Source organism: Vespula vulgaris, chromosome 22 (genome assembly GCF_905475345.1).
Source record: "Vespula vulgaris chromosome 22, iyVesVulg1.1, whole genome shotgun sequence".
Taxonomy (NCBI): domain Eukaryota; kingdom Metazoa; phylum Arthropoda; class Insecta; order Hymenoptera; family Vespidae; genus Vespula; species Vespula vulgaris.
Genome location: NC_066607.1, coordinates 1,670,001 through 1,689,440, shown reverse-complemented (window position 1 = coordinate 1,689,440; position 19,440 = coordinate 1,670,001). Strand labels below are relative to the sequence as shown.

Here is a 19,440-nt window from a genome sequence, read left to right as displayed (position 1 = left end):
TTACCACCCCTCCATGCTTTCTCTCCGTCTCCCCTTCCCTCGATCGCTGTTTCTTCTCCCTCTCTCTCCCTCTCTCTCTCTGTCTCTTTTTCTCTTTCTATCTTTCTCTTTTACCAACACCACTCTCTTTCTCTCTTCCCTCTCTTCGTCGCACAACACGAGAAAAACCCCTCGGCAACGACTCGCCACCGCCGACGTCGTGTCCTGGCTCCCTTTTGCCTTCTACGATCCTTTTCTCTATCCTCATTCTCCTCTCTCTCTCTCTCTCTCTCTCTCTCTCTTCTTTATTTCTTTTTTTCTTTCGTCTTCTCTCTCTCTCTCTCTCTTTCTCTCGCTTTTCTCACAGCTTGTATTGCGAGCTTGAAGATGAAAGTCGAAGCGAGCGCACCTACGGGATATAAATGCACCCTCCTCCTCCTTCCCTGGATTCTGCTCCCTCTGAGCATTAGGGAAATCCTACGATATCGTCTCGATTCTAAGGGTACAGCCAGCCTTTCGAAGATTTATTCTCTTCTTTCTCTGTATCAACAGACTACACTTTCTCTTTTTCTCTCTCTCTTTCTCTCGCGCTCTCTATCTCTTTCTATCTTTCTTTTTCTCTTTCTCTCTGTCTCTCTCTTTCTCTCTCTCCCTACCTTTCTATCTTTCTTTCTCGAACACTCTTTCTCCTTGCGTTCTCTTTCGGCTGGTCGCCATTTTGTAGAAAACGGCGAGTAGATACCACTTCGTTTATACTTATACTCCTTTGTTCGAGAAAAATTTGTTATTCGACGGCTAGGTAGGCACCTTTGTTCGATTATTAGGAATAATGGAAAATTTTTCCTTATAAAAACGACGTGACGTCTGTTATTGTTTAATTTAAAAAATATCTCTGACTCATTTTTCAAAACGTATGTATTGAGTATATGTTGTGTCCAATAAGAAAAATAATCAGGGTTTTCTCGTATTATCTGATTTACGGAAGGTCAAAATGTTTTTACCGCTTAATCCCTACAAGAGGTATAACGAGGGACGTGACAATGGACGCCATTGTAAATCTACCTTTCGGTGCTTGGAAAACATCCTTGTTTTTCTCCAAAAGAGAAATGTATTTTCTATTTTATACTTTTTCATTTATAGCTTGCAAATCTAAAGTTTTATTATATTTTTCCTTTTGTTCTCTTTCTGCCTTTCTTTTTTTTCTCTCTCTTTTTTTTTTTCTTTGAATAATCGAACAAGCCAGCCGGTCAAGCGATGTTTTCAATTTGCGTCACCGATAGAATAAATAAGTTCGATTTGTGTAATTGCAAACAATGGAGATACGACTACCTTTATGTTTCATTAAAAATCGGACGAACAACGTACGGTCCGATTATATAGGTATGATAATGCTAGTGAATTAATCTACAGTCACCCTACCTGTTTGTGCCGATGCGTGACGCAATAGATGATATTACCATAATCGTATATTCAGTGACGCGTCGAATGCGGTAAGTACGTGTACCTATCACGATTAATACCTATACCTCATATTTGTAATTAGAAATAGCATTCCGTTAATCTAACTTGATCATTTCGTAAATGAAATGTAATCGTAACTAAAACGAATATCAAGAAGTACCTAAGAAAACGATTTTTATGCTAATGATTATCGCATCTTTATTCTTTTAATAAACATAAAAATGCGAGTAAGTAAATACGTAAACATTTTTTTTGATGTTAAGAATTTTTGACGATTAAGTAACGAATAGACAAGCGTAAGCACGAACGATGTAAAACTAAAACTGTACAATTTCAATTTATCGAATTCAACTGATCGAAAAAGACTATGTATTTGTTTTTACGTGTTTCCATCTACTACGTATTTATTTTCTATTACTGTTATATTTATTTCCATATTTAATGAAATAAGAAAATGACAATTGTAAATGAACCTATGAGATTAAAAATCTTTCGACACATCGAATTCGTTAAATGACGTACGAGATTTCTCCAAAATAAATATAATCTTTCCGCTAGAAGTATATAAGAAAATCTTACGATGGACCAGTATTTTACGTTCAATTATATATATATATATTTTGCTTCCTTTTTAATATATTTCTCTATTGATTAAAACGTTATACGGTCTACGGATTACTAGAGTTGGGATGCTAGAGTTCCAGCGGCATACGACATAACACCGCCGAAACTGGAAAGGCCGCCATTTTGATTTGGATCCTGCAGCAAAGTAGAAGTATCAAATGAGATTTCTTCACATTTCCGTATTAACGTCGACGTATTACTGGATCCCGTCGTTCCTGGACGAATTAAAAAGTTACAAAAAAAGAACGCTTCGCGTGTTTGCGAGCAGTGAGAAGTAAAAAAAAGAAAAAAAGAGGGAGAGAGAGAGAGAGAGAGAGAGAGCGAGAGAGATAGAGAGAAAAAGAAAAAGAAAGAAAAGGAAAGAGTAAATTGACGAAGCAACGTGTTCATGGAAAAAAATCACGTCCGATGAACGTGGCGTATCGTTCGTTAAAAACACCTCGTACAATCTATAGATTTTCTTTCTTCTTGTTATACTTATAGGAAAAAGAAACTGAGTAACTATCTCGTTAAAGAGATAAGATATACTTTAGAAAGGACAGTTTGTCATAAAGAAATGACGAATGACGAATAGAATGGTTCGTCATGCGGGTACGTTGTAGAAATTCCATCGGAATAACAGAGAGGAACTCTTTACTCGGAGTCGAGTGCATTCGCGTATCTTAGCATCCGAAGTACGAGGCCTTCGTGTGCAAGTAACATCGTAGAGATCTCCGTCACGTGCGGCCGCTCGCTAATTCCGTGTACGTCGCGCTTGCGCCGTTAGATCGCCGCTCTCCTTCTCCTTCTCTTTCTCTTTCTCTTTCTCTTTCTCTTTCTTTCTCTCTCTCTCTCTCGTCATGTCCGTTCGTCTTTCTTGTCTTTTTACGCTTTGATCCTCTTCCTTCCTCGCTCCTCATCTCGTACGATGCGTTGGCTCTTTTACGCATATCTCATCGACCTAAGTCTCCTCTTCGTGGCCAACTATGAGCGATTCGAAATAGATCGACCAGAGCTTTAGAGATATGGACGAAATGGTTTAACGAAACTCTCGAACGAAATATCTGATTCCGAGAAAACGAGAGCATCGAGAACTCTTAGCGTATTATTCTTTAGGATCGAAAGATGAAACGGATTTTTTCTTGGTAAGAGTGTGATAGGATACATTAGTAACCGGCGAGCAGTAGGGAGAGAAATAAAACCGTATCGAGAACCAAAATGGCGTCGCGTTGGAAAAGGGTACGAGGAACGATACCGTATCCTCTTCGTCTTAGTTAGTTGCCCCTTTTATTCGGGAATTTAGTACGGATGTGTTAACTTACTTACTTGTAAAAAAAAAAAAGGAAAGAGAGAAAATAAAGAAAAGAAAAAGAAGAAGAAGAAGAAGGAAAAAAAGAAATACCTACTCTCACGCGTGTCGAATCGAACGCACGTACTACATAGGTAGTATATGCCGCCAAGAACGATTTGAAAATCAAATACGTCTGGCGCGTTAACCTTCCTACGTCTACAGGTTCGTTCTTTATTCTTTAGAAACTACGTCAATAGGCCAATGATAAGATCGCGATATTCGATGAACGATAATACTGTTATCGTAAATACTTTCTACGCAAAAGATGTCTCTGATATATCTATAATACTTACCTCCGATTAGTTCGTTGAATTGTCCGAAGGTATTCGAATGTAAAAAACGCTCTCTTATCTATTTTTCATTATCTTCTTATTTACCAAGTAAGATGAGCGGTCCAGTAATGTTAATCGTAACAACGGCGTACTCTTTCTGCCTGAAGTCATTAACTTTACCGCTCATTCTTTATCGTCCAAGGCGAGATTTATTTTCGCTTAACAAGATCGTAAAATGGTCGGACGGCTATCAAGCTAAGTACCTACTTACATACGTTGGCAATCAATGTTTAACTGTCTAGTGGATAAATGCTTTTCTTCTCTTTTAATCGTTAATACCTATGATCGAACGTGTTCTTTGAGAAGGAAAGTTCATTGTACCGGCAAACGAATCCTTTCCTCTCTCTCTCTCTCTCTCTCTCTCGTTTTTTCTCTTTCTCTATCCGTCAGCCTTCGGCACCTTACATTACGTACGCGAAACGAATGAGAAATTCGCAAGTGCTAGCTGCCTCGAAAACAAAATCTCATCTACCAACTACTTAACTTATTCCTTTGAATCGTATCGCATACAACCCAAAGCCTGGAAGGTTACCAATAAAAGGCCGGTACGGCCGGTTTAATTACACCGAACCGTTATGCCGACTAGAAGGTTCTCCCCACTACGGTAATCGACCTTCCAATCCTGACACTCTCTGGGTGTACTTTAAGAGCTGCTGCCCTCCTCCCCTCGCTCCCCTCCTACCATAGTTCCCCGCTGACTTTCCCCTTGGTGGCGGTGCCAAAGAAAAATATCCTGCGTGTGCTGCGTGTGGCGGCTGTTTCTTTCTTCGGGTGTGTCTGTTCTGTGTTAGTGCTGTTGTATCTTTCTCTTTTCTCTCTCTCTCTCTCTCTCTCTGTGAGCGCACGTTATATGTATATGTACGTGTGTGCAAAGTTCCCCTCTCCGCCCTTGCGGCACACATACACACACACATATACCCGGTTAGATTCAGACATAGCACGAACACATAGAAACGAACGATCGTGCGGGCCACCTCCGTAGCGGTTACTTTCTCTCTCTCTCTCTCTCTCTTTTTTCTCTCTGTATCTCTCTTGCATACTTTGGAAGAAACCCTCGAAGGGCTATCCCCACCCAACAGCAACAGCACGAACGGACGTGGCACGCATAACGAAAGGGCGAGCGAATGAAGGAAGGGCAGCTCAGCTCGTTTCTCGTCTTTGCCAGGCCTCTTCTTCTTCTTCCTCTTCTTTCTTTCAGAGTCTTCTTCGGTTCCTGGGGTTCTGCCGACGGACATTCTCTTTCTCTCTCTCTCTCTCTCTCTCTCTCTCTCTCTCTCTTTCTCTTTTTCTCTTTCTCTCTTTCTTCCCTCTCCCCTCTATCTTTCTCTCTATCTATCCTAAGCTCGCCTCATTTCTCTTTCTCTCATTCTCTCGTTCTCTCGTTCTCTCGTTCTCTCATTCTCTCATTCTCTCTCGGCACTCGTGTCGCCGAGGGAGCTCGGTTGTAGGTGACGCGTGGGCGGCCCTATCGGCCGCGAGAGAGATACTCGCGGTGGTGGGCCTGCGCTGGCAGATCGGTCGATATACGCCGCTTTTGAGAAAGCTTCCACGTGTTCCGGCCGCTCCACGAGCCGACAACGTGGGCGTATCGAGCCGAAAAACGGTCTCTGTATCCGTCTTTCTCTCTCTCTGTCTTTCTTTTCCTTATTCTCTCTCTCTCTCTCTTTTTCTTTTCCACTTCCTTTCTCTCTCTCTCTCTCTTTTCTTTTCTTTTCTTTTCTTTTCTTTTCTTTTCTTTTCTTTTCTTTTCTTTTCTTTTCTTTCTCTTTCTCTCTTTCTTGAGAGAATATCCATGAATACATGCGATCGTTATCAACGACTCACCTACGATTCCATATCGTCTTTATGGTTACGATCTCAACCGGAAATAATTATAAACAACGAGTACAAATTTATTTATTTATTTATCTGTCTACCTAATCATACGTATCTATTTGTCTTATATAACATTATATTTCTCTTTGTCCCGGTCTACCTTCGTCTTCTCTTCTCTCCTCTCGATCTTGCGAAAAATCGGCCGATGGAAGACCCAGGCTGCTTCTTCGCGTAGGTATCGGGGGAGCTCTGTACGTGGGTGCATTATTCATTGTCCGGCGGTAAGCGCGCGAGGGTGCGAGTCCTACCGTGTGCGTGCTTTTAACGGATGAGAGAAAGAGAAAGGGAAAGAAAAAGAGAGAGAGAGAGAGAGAGAAAGTGTATGTACATATGTCTGTGTTTGTATGTGTGTGGGTGGCGGGCGAGCGCGCCGCGTAAATACGAAGGGAGCGCGCAGGGTTATGGTGGGCCGAAGGGGTGCGCTCTGATATTACCGCTGCTGTCGCGAGAGAGATAGAGAAAGATGAAGAGGGTAAGAGGAAGGGAAGATTCTACCTCTCTCTCTCTCTCTCTCTCTCTCTCTCCTTCTCTCTCTTTCTCTCCATCTCTTTCTCTCATTCTTCTTCGATGTACGGTAACAGAACGATAGAGGGAGAAAGAGAGGTAGTGGAGGAAGGAAAAAGGGAGTAAAATGATGAAAAAGGGGAGAAAGAGAAGAAGGGTGGAGGAAGAAGAAATGGTTTACACGGGTATCAAAGATATAATCACACGATGCGAATAGTCAGGAGCCCTTTTACTCGTTGAGGGTATCCAGCTTGTTCCACGAAGCGACGAGAGGTTCCTTCGCATCGTGTGACCTTACCTTGCCTCGGGCTAGTTTACCCCTCTTTACTTCGGACACGGACTCAACGCACTTCCCCGGGGGAGGATGCAGCCAATCAGCGATCGAGTTTCCGTGGCCCGCTGCCGCAGGCTCGCTCCTCGTTTCTCGCGCCTAATGTACCTTCGTGAAGGTAGGCGAGCCTTTTCTACCTCGTGCCTTTTCCTCTTCGTCCTCTCTTCTTCTTCTCTCTGTCTCTTTCTCTTTCTCTCTCTCTCTTCGCCTTCTTTGCCGGCGACGAAGGCCTAACGAAGGTCATTTCGTGAAAAAGAGGGAGAGAAAGACGGAGAGAGAGAGAGATAGAGAGAGACAGAGAGAGACAGAGAGAGACAGAGAGAGAGAGAGAGAGAGAATCAACGTGATCTCTCTAATCATGGTGCACGACCCTCTCTGCCGATGACGCCGATCCTAACATCGTCAGCGAGGGTTATCCCGTTCGATGCCCTTCGAATCTTCTCTTCTCCCTTTCTCTCTCTCTCTCTCTCTCTCTTTCTCTCTTTGTAATATCGCTTAAATATTGTTATTTTTGCGACATTCGTATGCTCGTTAGTTAGAGAATTTTTGTATATATAACTGGACATTGGTACACGTTAATTTAAATGTATATACATATATGTGTGTGTGTGTGTAATTACTAAAGTAACTACGTTGAACTAATATTAGACTTAAAGTGACCAAGTGTTAAGAAAAAGACGTAGAGTTCGAATCAAAAATATAAATGTTCTTCCCGCAGTTAATTGATTTATTGCGTCCTTTCCTTTCTTTTTCTTTATTTCTTTCCAATTTTATAATTCGATACGTCTTAAAAACGTATTCATTCTTTTTGAAAATAATTTCCTGCTAATCTCAGGTATATCTAAGTAGATGTATAAAATTATATAGTTAGGATTCTTATTGGTCTGCGACATATCTCCGATTATGCTTGTAAATTTCATAGATCTTCTGCTTTTACCGTCACAATGGTCGACGATCTTCGACGCGCCATTTACCTAAAGGGAAATAGAAGGTCCGAGGAGGTAGAAGAAATTCCAAGCAAATGATAAAGTATATATATATATATATATATATATATATATATATATATATATATATATATATTGGTATATATTTTTCTTTTAACTTTTTTTATTTTCATACTCATTAAATTACACAAGCGTATTTATTTCTAAAGAAAGAGAAGGAGAGAAAGAGAGAGAGAGAGTAAATTGTTTTTTCTTGTTGAAAGAGAATATACACAACACTTTAATATAATTCCGAAGAAACTCGGTTTCCGTTTCTTCATTCTACCTTTCTACCTTTTATCGTCGTTAAATTCTCTAATTATCTATAAACGTCTTTTAAAAGATGGACAGATACGTTTTCTTCAAGTCAAGATTTCCTTTCCCGTAAGGAGTCCGGAGAACCGGTTTATACAGGTTCGACTCCTCTTTTTTTTTTTTAACACTTTTCACAGGATAATCTGATTTTCATTAATCGAAATAAAATTTCACAAGTATTGTATTCGAAATAAACACGACACTTATCCTTTAAGTTGTCACGCAGGAAAGACAGAAAACTGGAACGCTTAACGGTTCTTTAAACGGCACACGAAAGGGATCTCGATCAAACATTAGAAATCATTCTAATCGAAACACAGATCGTTCTAAGATTGTAATTGGAATTCTGTAATTCGAAATTCTGATAATATACTTACTATGAATCCTCTTACGAGATCGCGACCCAATTTAATTTTGTATTAATAGTCAACGGTTGGCAATTTGGCTTCTATCCAATTTCGATTTCTCGGTAAATTTCGGAAATGGAAAATGCGTATTTTGGTAAATCGGCTAACGAAACGAGTTTTTTTTTTCTTTTTTATATCCTTCGCGCGTATCACGACTTCCTGAAGGATCCACGATTTCGCGATTACTTTGTTTTATTTTGTTATACTTTTTTTAACGATTCGATCATCTTTATTAATTGACGTGCGTGATCATGACATTCGAGATCAGATAAGACAAAATCATTTGAACGTATTCGAAATCTTTCTAATCGTCACGTCGCGAGTACACAAATTCTTATCTTATTATAGGATATTTATGAATTATAAATACTACCGATTGACTACTTGTATACTTGGATATTCCTTAACAAATAAGTTAATGGCTATTTGTATGAATTAATTGACAGAATGATTATTACTATTGACGTTCACGATTTTCATAGATCTTCATTGACGGCATTTTCTACGGATATCAATTTATCGTAAAGCTTCAGTAATTACTACTATTCGTTATCTGGAAAGAAGTTTTTCAAAGAAATATATAGATATACTTATATTGATTCATTACGTAAGTATATATTGATACATACATATGTACGTTCATATATGTACATTACTTTCTTATTACAGTTAATATCTTATTATATTAGGCTACGTGCGTTAATGATCAGAGATTTTAGGAACAACTTCCACCATATTGAAACTTTTCGTTATCTTCCAAAATTCTCGTCGACAGAACAAAAACATCTCTATATATTCAAACAGATGTTACAATCGTCGTAAGAAAATATAGGAAAACTTTGATTTGTTAATAATGAAGGTATTGAATCGATTGAAAAGAAATTCATCGTTATCTGTAATTTCTATACTATGTTGTAAAATATATACCTTGTATAATACGATTTGATTGATATAATTAAAGATTTATATAACAAGATATAAAGGTGTTTCGTCAAACTTGACTGTCTTAAACATCTTCATTGTTTCCGATATGATCGAAATATTCTATGTATATTTGATGATTTTTGCTAAAAGTCAATTAATCGTATCGAAGACGTTTAAGAGTCATCAAGTCTTTTAAATAAATTTCAACGCAAACAAAATATTATTAACACACAATTTAATTCCATTTAATAATCATGATGTTATAACAAATTCGTTTATTAGTCGCTTTAATTCCAGCGATAGAGAAAAATTCGTGGATGATTAAAAATGTACATTTTCTTTTTCACTTTATTATTTCTTTTTTTTTTTTTTTTTCTTTAAATCTAATAAACCACTTATATATTCTATATAATTACGTTTTCAAATGCATAATACATAATCCATGTTCGTACAAACTTATACGACTCGCATAACGCGGATTGTTCTCTTGTAACAAGGAAACGTATCCCGCCGTATTATACGAGCGTTTAATTCAAATATAATATTAAAAAATGTTTAGGTCCTTTTAGTTTATAACGATTGCTTTGAAAGCAAAATAATTCGATTAGTCGTTTCAACGAAATGGTACGCAACATTTTCATTCGCAATAATTAATCGATTTTAATTATATATAACGAACATGTAATTGATTCATTTCTGACGATCGTATTGAATTATATAATATATAAATAATTTTCGGAATTATAAACATACGTACATATTTTAAATAGGAACAGACACAGCTATTGACATCAAGCGATCTTTGAAAATCGTCGTTTTATATCGTATACATATATACGTATATACATACGTACATACATATGTATATTATTTCAGCAATTATGATAGGATGGATGGAATTATACGTAAGATTAACCTACGTAACTTTGACGTAGATTCGCGTAGGTTAAAACAACTTTAGACTTTAGACTGACGATGAATCGTTCGATCGTTTGATCTTAACTCTCAGAGTTATCGATTTACATTCGATCCTTTCAAGAGACATCTTTCTTATGCATCCAACATACGTAAGTACTTATATGTATATATATATATACATATATATATATACTATGTATGTATACATATACCCACCTTACTTTCTTGATACTGGTTCTCGATACTTTGATTCTACTTCGATACTACCGTATAGAGTAGCATCGATTCTATCAATCTGCTTTAGCAGTGTAATTCACCTTGAGCGAAATAAATAAGTAAAAGTAAGTAAGTAAGTAAGTAAGTAAGTAAGTAAGTAAGTAAGTAAGTACCTGCGAGGTTACTGATAGGAATTGGAAGGCCGGTTTTATTTTGTTTTGTTGTGTTGTTCTTGTTGTTATCGTCATTAGTGTTGGTGTTGTTCTGTTTCGTTTCTATTTTGTTCAAAAACTTCTCCGATTGCGTCTGTATTGATTAATTAAACCTTTATTCATTTATTCGATCAACGAAAACACGATCGTACAGTTTTTGATATAGCATTTAATGGCGATCGTCGTAACATCTTCGTTATATTAAAAAAAGATTTTTCACTCGTATCCATTACAATACAATCGGTAGTAGCGTAGCGTTCTTTTTTTCTTCCACTTTTCTCTAGAACTACGAACCCCATTTATTACCGATATTGACATAGACATTGGAGTACGTTTATTTTTAGAATTTTCTATAGCCAATATATCGAGTTGTTTTTTCTTTTCTTTTCTTTTCTTTTCTTTTCTTTTGTATCTTCTTCTTTTTCTTTCTTTTTATTTTCTCTATGAAGGGATGTATATAGCGAGAAATAATATTCTCCTTTCGACGAAATTTTTTCTTCGATACAATCTATTATTTATTTAAGTTTCGCAAAACAGACGCGTTGCGGTTTACAAAAATTTCTTTTCATTCGTACGACGATACGCGAGAACATTCGTACATATACATACTGTATCGCGTAATCCTTTGTTCTCGACTATTATCTACTTTTTCTTTTATCATGAACGTATGTACTTCACTGTTACACCGTGATACTTTGATTATATATATATATTTTTTTTTATTTATATATATATAGATTTTTTTTTATTTTCATGTATATATTATATTAAATAATTAAATTGCACTAATACATTGCACACATTCTCTTTCGTTTCTTTGGCATCTCTACGAAGTACTTACACGTTTCGCTAGGGTACTGGTAAAAAAAGAAAAAAGAAAAAGAAAGAGAACAAGAGAAGGAAAAAGAGGAAAAACAAAGAAAAAGGGAAAAAGACGCGAGGGCGGTAATGGTGATACGACACATCTGTCTCCGGTTAAGTCCATTGGTTCAACCACCGTTTCTTTCGCGTCTTTTATTTACACGCGCATGAATATGAGTTTATATGTATCTGTGTATATGTTTCTGTGTATATATATATATATGCATAATATATACACAAACAAACATACACACACATATATATATGTACGTATGTATGTATCCCCGTATAATCTGCTCCGTTGACCGTCACGTATAATCTCGAGTACGTATCCAACGAAAAGATTTAATTCCCACTTTTTATTTTTTCTTTTCTTTTTTTCGAATAATAACGTCATCCACCGCGAAAATAATGTTAACCTTGTTAAAACGAAATGATCGAATCAATAGACACGCAGACACGTTTTACAAACATACATTTTTCTTTTTCATTTCTTGTTTTAATCGTTCCGTTTTAAAACGTATCGTCATCCACTTATAAACTACATACATACAAGAAAAGACGCTCGTCCTTCTTACATTTTTTCTTTTCGTCATCTTCGCAAACCTAAACACGCACGCATATACTACGTATATGTATATTACGGGTTTCTCGAGCGAGATCTCGATGGCGTGTCCGTTCACGAAGCGACAGAGATATGCAGGAACGCGCTTAATTACGCGCACGGGGTGTAATAAAATCGTTTAACGAAAATAGATAATATCACATAACGAGAACGAGGAAGGAATCAACCGTTCGTTCGACCAGTCGATGATTTAAACGGCGATAACTATAACAGGAAAGGATACCTCGTTCTTACTTCTTCGACATAGGGGTACTTTTTTCTTTTTAATACGTCGTTTCTTATACAAATAGATATTTTAGCATGTTATATAAGTGGTGGAAAGGAATATCGTTTAAAAACATCATAGAAATTCTTCTTTTATAATATCGAAAGAGGGAGAGGAGGGAAGAGAGAGAGAGAGAGAGAGAGAGACAGAGAGAGACAAATAGGTACTTTGGATAAATTCGGTCGTTCGGTTTCTATCGGTTTATCACAATGACATGCATACACGGTACTATAGCATATAGGAAACACATCGTTACACAGGAAAGGCGATCACCGGAAGAATTTTGGATTCTTCCAACGTTGGCAGTCCGTATCGCATACGAGTTTGGTATTTTGATATTAAGAAATCGGGAAGTTGGGATTGTGGCAGAGAATACACCGATCGAAGCGTCGGCGACGTATATAGTGTACATATATATACATATTATATATATGTGTGTATATGTATATGTATGTACGATGCGTGTGTATATATGTATATTTAAATAGGTACATATGAGCGAATGATAAATCGTATAGGAATGTCCTTTGGTTGTTGCACGTTATCGCATATAGTCAAGAGGAATAGGCGGATGAATGAGAAGGAGGTGCGGCTTCGGGAAGCCTACGTGGCGTGATCCACGAAAGACGGTCGTTACGGCGGATGCTGGGAAAGGCTGTTGAAATAAATGGCTCTTTGATTTCTGTATTGAGAAGCGACGACAGCTTGAGGATTGGGTATATGCCGTACACCAAGATTCGGCTTGTTTTTCATACCATAGCCAGATATACGGTGATGCGGTTGTGGAATACGCAAGGCGACCTTGCTCGCAGCGATACTAGTGGAACCAAGTAGGAGAGGCTCGACGGAATTCTTGTCGTTGATGCAGCCGCTGAGACGAGAAACCGCAACATCCGAGAGAGTTCGTAGATTGGTGTCTTGTCCTTTACGTTGTTCCATCTCCTTGGACTTGCGAAGGAAGCTACCCATCGTGAGGCTGGTCTGCTGAGGTCTAAGTAATGGCAAAGAAGGTGGCGTACAGACGGACGAAGAAGAGGAAGAAGACGACGACGACGAGGAAGAAGAACTGGATGAGGAAGAGGGAGACGGCGAGGAGGAAGCCGATGACGCTGAAAAACCTACGGAGGAACTCTGCAATGTCGAGGACAAATCGAGAACGTTGTCGTTAACCGTCCCGCCGCTGCTCAGGTCTAACGGAGTTTCGTACTTTGGGTTGTTGGATTCCACCATTGTGCTTGTTACGGCGAATCCGGAGGAAGGTTTAACCACTCGTAAAGGCGCCAACGGGGGTGGACCCTTCTTTTTGGGGCAGGGACCACCTGTACCGTGTTGCGTCGAGGACGTCGAAGAACTTCCTTCTTCCTTCGTCTTGGACATTATACCTTTCAATGCGTCCCGCATTTGTTTCTCAGCGAGTAAACTCCTAACGCGATTCGCCTTGCTCTCCCGTAATTGTTTCTCCAACTTTTCGCGATCCAAGTCGTTCGGTTTCTCGCTGTGACTCTGACCGCGTTGCTTCGTCTTGTCGCACGGAGACTCGCTTGCTTCGTTTATCGCTACCAAGCCCAGCCTGCGTAGAATCTCCTCGTCCTTCTTCGGACGTTCCGCGCTCGTTACGGTCTCCTCGGTCGGCGGCTTGCGCGTCTCCGCGGCTTGAGTCTCCTCTTTCTGACGAATCGGCACCTTCGGAGACTTCTGATTATCTTTCTTGTCGTGAGAAGATTTATCGTCCTGCGACGGAACGGTAATGTTCTGGGCGACTCTGACCACCTCGTCCGGTATACAATCTATGATATCCTCTATCGTTTCCTCGGATTCTACGGGACACTCCTTGCCCGTAGCATTATTCTCTTCCCGAGGTAAATTAACCGAACGTTGTTGACTCAACGCGCTCGCCTTGATCTTCTCTCGTCGGACGGCCCTCATTTGTAGCAATTTCTCTTTAGCCTGGCCACTACTACTACTGGACGTAATTCTCGGGGGACAAGGAGTTAACCTGACCTTCAGCTTGAGGAGATCCTCTCTCGGTGTAGTAGTGATTTCCGCGATTACTCGTTTGTTTCGCCGTTTCCTTCGCTTTCGATGCTCCAGCCTCGCTAATTCCTTCGTCCTTGAACTCTCCGAAGCATGATTGCTCTGCTGCATCGCGACCGAGGAGATGCCAACGGGATCCGGCGCTCTCATCACGGGAGTGACTTCGCAACGGGGTTTCTTTGATTTGGTCTCTTTTTCTCGCTCCTTCGTAGTTTCCAAAGCACGAGGAGCTTCCGTCCCAGTTCCGAACGTTCGCCGAGATTCCACGTCGTTCTCTTGCACGGGCTTTGGACTCGGCGGTGGCGTTGGCGGTCTTTGAATATTTTCCATGGTAGGACCGTCCTTGTTGGTATCCTCGTTACACGGGCTAGACTTCGAAGTCGACGCTGTTTCTTCCTTTCGCACGATACGATAAAATAGCTTCAACGGTGCTTCCTGTAACACGAACGAACAAAGAACCTCCCTTTTTGTTACTTTCTATTAGGAACATCGATCGTCCGATCGATCACGCAACAGTCGTCGTCGGTACTCACCTTCTTCCATCCGAAGATGCAAGCCAAGTCCAACAACGTCCAAGACATTTCTAAAACGTCCGGCTTCCGGCGACCGCGAGGATCTCCGTTGTAATCCTCGCATGTCATCTCTATCCTGTTAGCCGTGTTAACTCCGGAATTCATCTCTTCCCAACCTCTTTTAAGAGTCAACAAACGAACGAGATGACGGACCGTCACAGCAGCCGGACACTTGAGATATCTCGTTGTAGGCTCCCGAACAGAGGTCTCCTCGTTACCCTTCTCCTCTACGGCCGAAGAAACCGATCGTTCTCCTCGAGTCTCTTCGTCCTTCGAGTCCGTTAACTCGCGAAGGCTCAGACTCACGAAATCGTCCAATGTTAGTTCCAATGCCCCGAATGGCGACGGTAATGGCGGACATTGCGGGTTTACCAAACGAAAGTGTCGCCTGCGTTCGACTTCCGAACGGAAAAGACCCGGAACCACGAGATAGACCAACCTTTGAAGTCGAGGATCCGGTAAAAGAGGCGGCGATGCCGACACGTTGCATACAGGGCACAATCGAGCGCCGTTGCTCAGACGTCTCACTATGCAGCCTCTGCAAACTAAATTGCGCCCACGTCCTATGTAACATTTTCTTCGTTCCTTTTATTCCCTATTAAGATTCCTTAACTCTAACAGATTATTCATTTATCCGGCTAATTAATTATATACTTTCGAAAGCATACCCTTTGCAATTCTATCATTTTTATCGCTTCCTAACGGGACGCGCAAAAAATTATAAATCTTTGTTCGTTCCTTCGAACTTTTCGCTAATCGCGAGATCATTGGCTTTGCTACGAATTATAATTCGAGTCAATGAAAACGAACGAATATGTCGTTCTTCTTCTATTTTTCCTTTCTTTTTTCCGAATCGAGACAAAGATTTAAGATCAAGAGATGCCGATCGAGCTATCTATACGATTAATCGTTTCCCGATCTCTCGATTAGAGTCGTGCACGCCCACAAAATCTACCGCGAATACAATCGTCGTGAGTCGAATATCTGCCCACACATCTTCCTGAATATATATGACTCGCCGCTTTGAGAGATGAAAATACGAAAGTAGGAAGAGACGCTTCTCGAAAAGTTATTCGTCGATGTTACATAGAGAGAGAGAGAGAGAGAGAAAGAGAAAGAGAGACGACTTCGACGGCTTAAATAATTGAAACGTAGCGCAGACGGGAAATATTGATCGAGAACGCGACAAAATCCTCTTGGAGGATGCGTCCGATGAAAAATATGAAAACTTTTCGGATTAAACCATCGTACGAAATGAAGGTTAACAGAGCTCACGTTCGTGGCTTCGTAAAGATCGCTTTTCTATTTTACTTTCCTTCCTAATTTTTCATTTCTTTTTTTTTTCATTTTTTATTTCGTTTTGTTTTTTCTTTTTCTTTTGTATACTAACAGGAATGCAAACATTCCGTGAGGGTCGTGGCATCAACGAGGTAGCCCCTGCAGAGAGGACAGACGATATGTTCGTTCAAGTCTTTCACCAGTGGCTTCTCCTTCTCGCAGGTCTCCATGCTGCTACTTAACCCTGAAACAGGTATACCAATTGATCGTTAATCCGCGTGTCGTTCGAACAGTATCAAAGACAATTCCGAGATCCAGAGATCTATCGATCTTCTTTACCTAGTCGCGTTAATTCGTCGCTATGTCCAGCGATCATAGTTATACGATTCTTTTTGTCCTAATCGCCATTGTTAACCCACGTTAACTACATTGACCACGTTTACTACGGCAATCGTCGTCGTCGTCGTCGTCGTCTGCGATTTATTTCACGGAAACAATACGGAAGTTCGTACGAAAACAAATGGCCGCGTAGAAATTCCCAGGGATATTGTACATATGCAACGCATGTTGGCATCGATTTCGCGATTCGTCCTCGTACGACATACCGAGCAGTAATTTTAACTCGGCCGGTGCCGATAGACGACCGAACCAATAGTATTCCCATGCAAGCAAGGGTATCCACCCGCACGCATATGATTAAACGTTAAACCGCATTATAGAACGCATTCAAAGTTCTTTCTAGATCTATAGGACATAGATAGTTATCAATTATTACCGATAATCGACTTCCGCCGTTTCTTTTTATTCGACTATACACGTATCTACCCAGAATGATCATCTATTTCCACGCGTTGCACGTGCCACGTGACATCGTTTTCGCGAAAACGGAAAAGAGGTCAAGTTCGATAACCCCCTTCCCTCCCCTCCCCTCCCCTCCTCACCTCTCCCCACCATCTCTATCTTTCCCTGCCACTTCCAGGCTATCCCTCGGCTTACCAGCGTATTTCGTAAAACTCTCTCGACGCTTCGTAAAAGATACGGACGATGTTTGACGCTAGGACAAGACAAGACAGGACTGGACGGACGGTCCTTTCGCGCTTGCATACGACGATGCGTACCTACCTACGTGCGTGCTGCGGAAAGTACCGGAGGAGTGGGGTAGGGGTGGGGAGAGAGAAAGAGAGAGAGAGTGGGAAAGGGAGAGGGAGAGGAGAGGAGAGAAACAGAGAAATATGGAGAGAGAGGGAAAGAGAGTTAGAAAGAGAAAAGAAGAGAGAAAGATATATATTCGCGAGCCGGCTCACGCGGCGGTGGCGGCGACTCGTTCGTTCGTTCGTTCGTTCGTTCGTTCGTTCGTTCGTTCGTTTTCTCTCTCTCTCTCTCTCTCTCTCTCTCTCTCTCTCTCTCTCTCTCTCTTTCTTTTTCTCTATTTCTCTCTCGCTTGCTCGTTCGCTTGGTCGCTTGTTCGCTTATTCGCTCGTTCGCTCGCTCGCTCGCTTGCACACGCGCGTCACGCTCGTTACGCCAAGTTTTTCGCGTAGATCGGAAACCTACACCGACACACCGGATGGCTAAGAATAGAGAAATCTCTCACGAAAACCGAAGAAGAGAAACATGCACGCGTTCGAACTTTAAGGTCTATCTCTTAAAGGGGATGGTTTCTCTTCTCTCTCTCTCTCTCTCTCTCTCTCGTCCTATCTATCCGCCTCTTTCTCTCTCCCTCTCTTTCTCTCTTTGTCTTTCTCGTTCTCTCTGTTTACCTTCGAACGTCGAGCCAATATTTTCGAGGGGATAAATAGGTGACGAGTCGGCGCGGCACAAATTAAAGCGCGCTCGTCCGATTGGTTTTATCGATAATATCAAACGTACCAACAATGGTGGACGTTACTCTCGGCAAATTCATCCTGAAACAAAAGGGTCGAAGAAATTTTGTCGCTTTCGAAAACCTCTCGGTTTTAGAATTCAATGGAGCTTAAAATAAACGCGATTTACGATTCGACGCAGTCGTTATTACTGTCGTCCTTCGTCTTTGTCATCGTCATTGTCGTCGTCGTCGGCGTCGTCGTCCAGGTCTAATATATCTTCATCTTCGTCGATGTTCTCGTTGCTGTCTTCATCGTCTTCGTCTTCGTCGTCGTTGTCGTCGATTCTAAGGACAGGATGACGTAACACGAAACGGAGAGTCGGTAGATATCTGCGGCACGCGTTGTTTACGAGTGACGTAACGATACGCCTCGAAACGATCGTCGTTTTCGTTGTCGTCGTTACTTCTCTATCGGCACGACCTTCCAACGCTCGCGCCCACCTCTATCGTATTATCGTCCGCTCTATCTCGAGTTTTTATCGGCGCGTGCTACGTTCGCCGTTCGACTTTATAACATAGGTACATACACTACGTATTTCGCCTTCTTTTTTCTTTCCTTTCCTTTTCCTTTTGTACTTTTCCTACTTTTCCCTTTCCTCTACTTCATTTTCTTCTTTCTTTCACCTTTTTCCCTTTCTCCCTTCTCTTTTCTTTTTTCCTTTTCTCTTTTTTTCCTTTTTTTCTCTTTAAACAGCGTTCGACGCGAACGAAAAGAAACGTAAGGAAAGGATCGAAGAGGGACTGAAGCGAAGCATCACGTGGTAGATGTGAGAAAGAGCGAGTGAGCGAGAGAAACAGAAAAGGAAGAGAAACACAGAGAGAGAGAGAGAGAGAGAGAGAGAGACAGAGAGACAGAGAGAAATGCGAAGAGTGGACAGACATGCTCGCGGAAAGTCGACCACCTGCGATCGGCGAGAGTCTTGGGACAGCGACACTCGAATCCCCGCAAAGGCGAATCCAGTTCGTGAATGATCCGCCAAGGCCGTGCGCGATAGAGTGCCACTCTCTCTTTCTCTCTCTTTCTCTTTCTCTTTCTCTTTCTTTCTCCTGTTCGTTCTGTAGCGCGCGCGCGCGCACGAGCGAATGAGAGAGAGCGAGAGTTCCTCTATCCAACGGGAAAGGAAGAGACGAGATGATGATCCGAAGGGGAGAGGAGAGCCCTCTTTTCCCTCCTCGTAGCAAGTTATCGTGTAGGTACCTTTGACGAATAATTACGTGAAATAAATAAATGAATGAATGAACGAAGAAGAAAAAAATAGGAAGAAAAATAGTTAGGGATAGAGTGCGAACGCACAGAGAGAGAGAGAGAGAGAGAGAGAGAGAGAGAGAGAGAGAGAGATATTCGAGTGTCGCGAGTGCGGTGCTCGTTGGCGCGCGCGGCTATTACCTCGATCCTCGCCGCTGTCGCGTTCCGTCATCGTCCTCTCCTGCTGCTACTGCTACTGTTGCTCGACCAATAGGAGCGGCACCAATAGGACCGGTGCGGTTTGCACGCCGTCTATCTATCTCTCTACCTGCCTATCTCTC

The 19,440-nt window shown here is 41.1% G+C and overlaps 2 protein-coding genes across 5 annotated transcripts in view; one reads left to right on the top strand and one right to left on the bottom strand.

Annotated features, from left to right (window-relative positions):
• Window positions 1-19,440, top strand: part of LOC127071510 (ras-related protein M-Ras-like) — a 71,464-nt gene that overhangs the window by 18,467 nt on the left and 33,557 nt on the right. Inside the window, exon 3 of the transcript XR_007785084.1 lies at window positions 16,164-16,302. The gene's annotated coding sequence lies outside the window, so the exon portion shown is untranslated. The remainder of the gene's footprint in view (window positions 1-16,163; window positions 16,303-19,440) is intronic.
• LOC127071500 (polycomb group protein Psc-like) overlaps window positions 9,423-19,440 on the bottom strand; it is a 10,097-nt gene continuing 79 nt past the window's right edge. The window contains exons 1-5 of one of the 4 annotated variants that reach the window (XM_051010813.1): window positions 18,042-18,406; window positions 17,919-17,953; window positions 16,162-16,293; window positions 14,733-15,316; window positions 9,423-14,634 (exon numbers count right to left, since the gene is read on the bottom strand). In XM_051010813.1, the coding sequence (XP_050866770.1) occupies window positions 12,799-14,634; window positions 14,733-15,316; window positions 16,162-16,293; window positions 17,919-17,953; window positions 18,042-18,091 (2,637 nt within the window). In that variant the 5' untranslated portion in view covers window positions 18,092-18,406 and the 3' untranslated portion in view covers window positions 9,423-12,798. Of the gene's footprint in view, window positions 14,635-14,732; window positions 15,317-16,161; window positions 16,294-16,388; window positions 16,523-16,990; window positions 17,019-17,918; window positions 17,954-18,041; window positions 18,407-19,300 lie in introns of those variants that run through there. The other 3 variants (XM_051010815.1, XM_051010816.1, XM_051010814.1) reach the window with 3 other exon arrangements.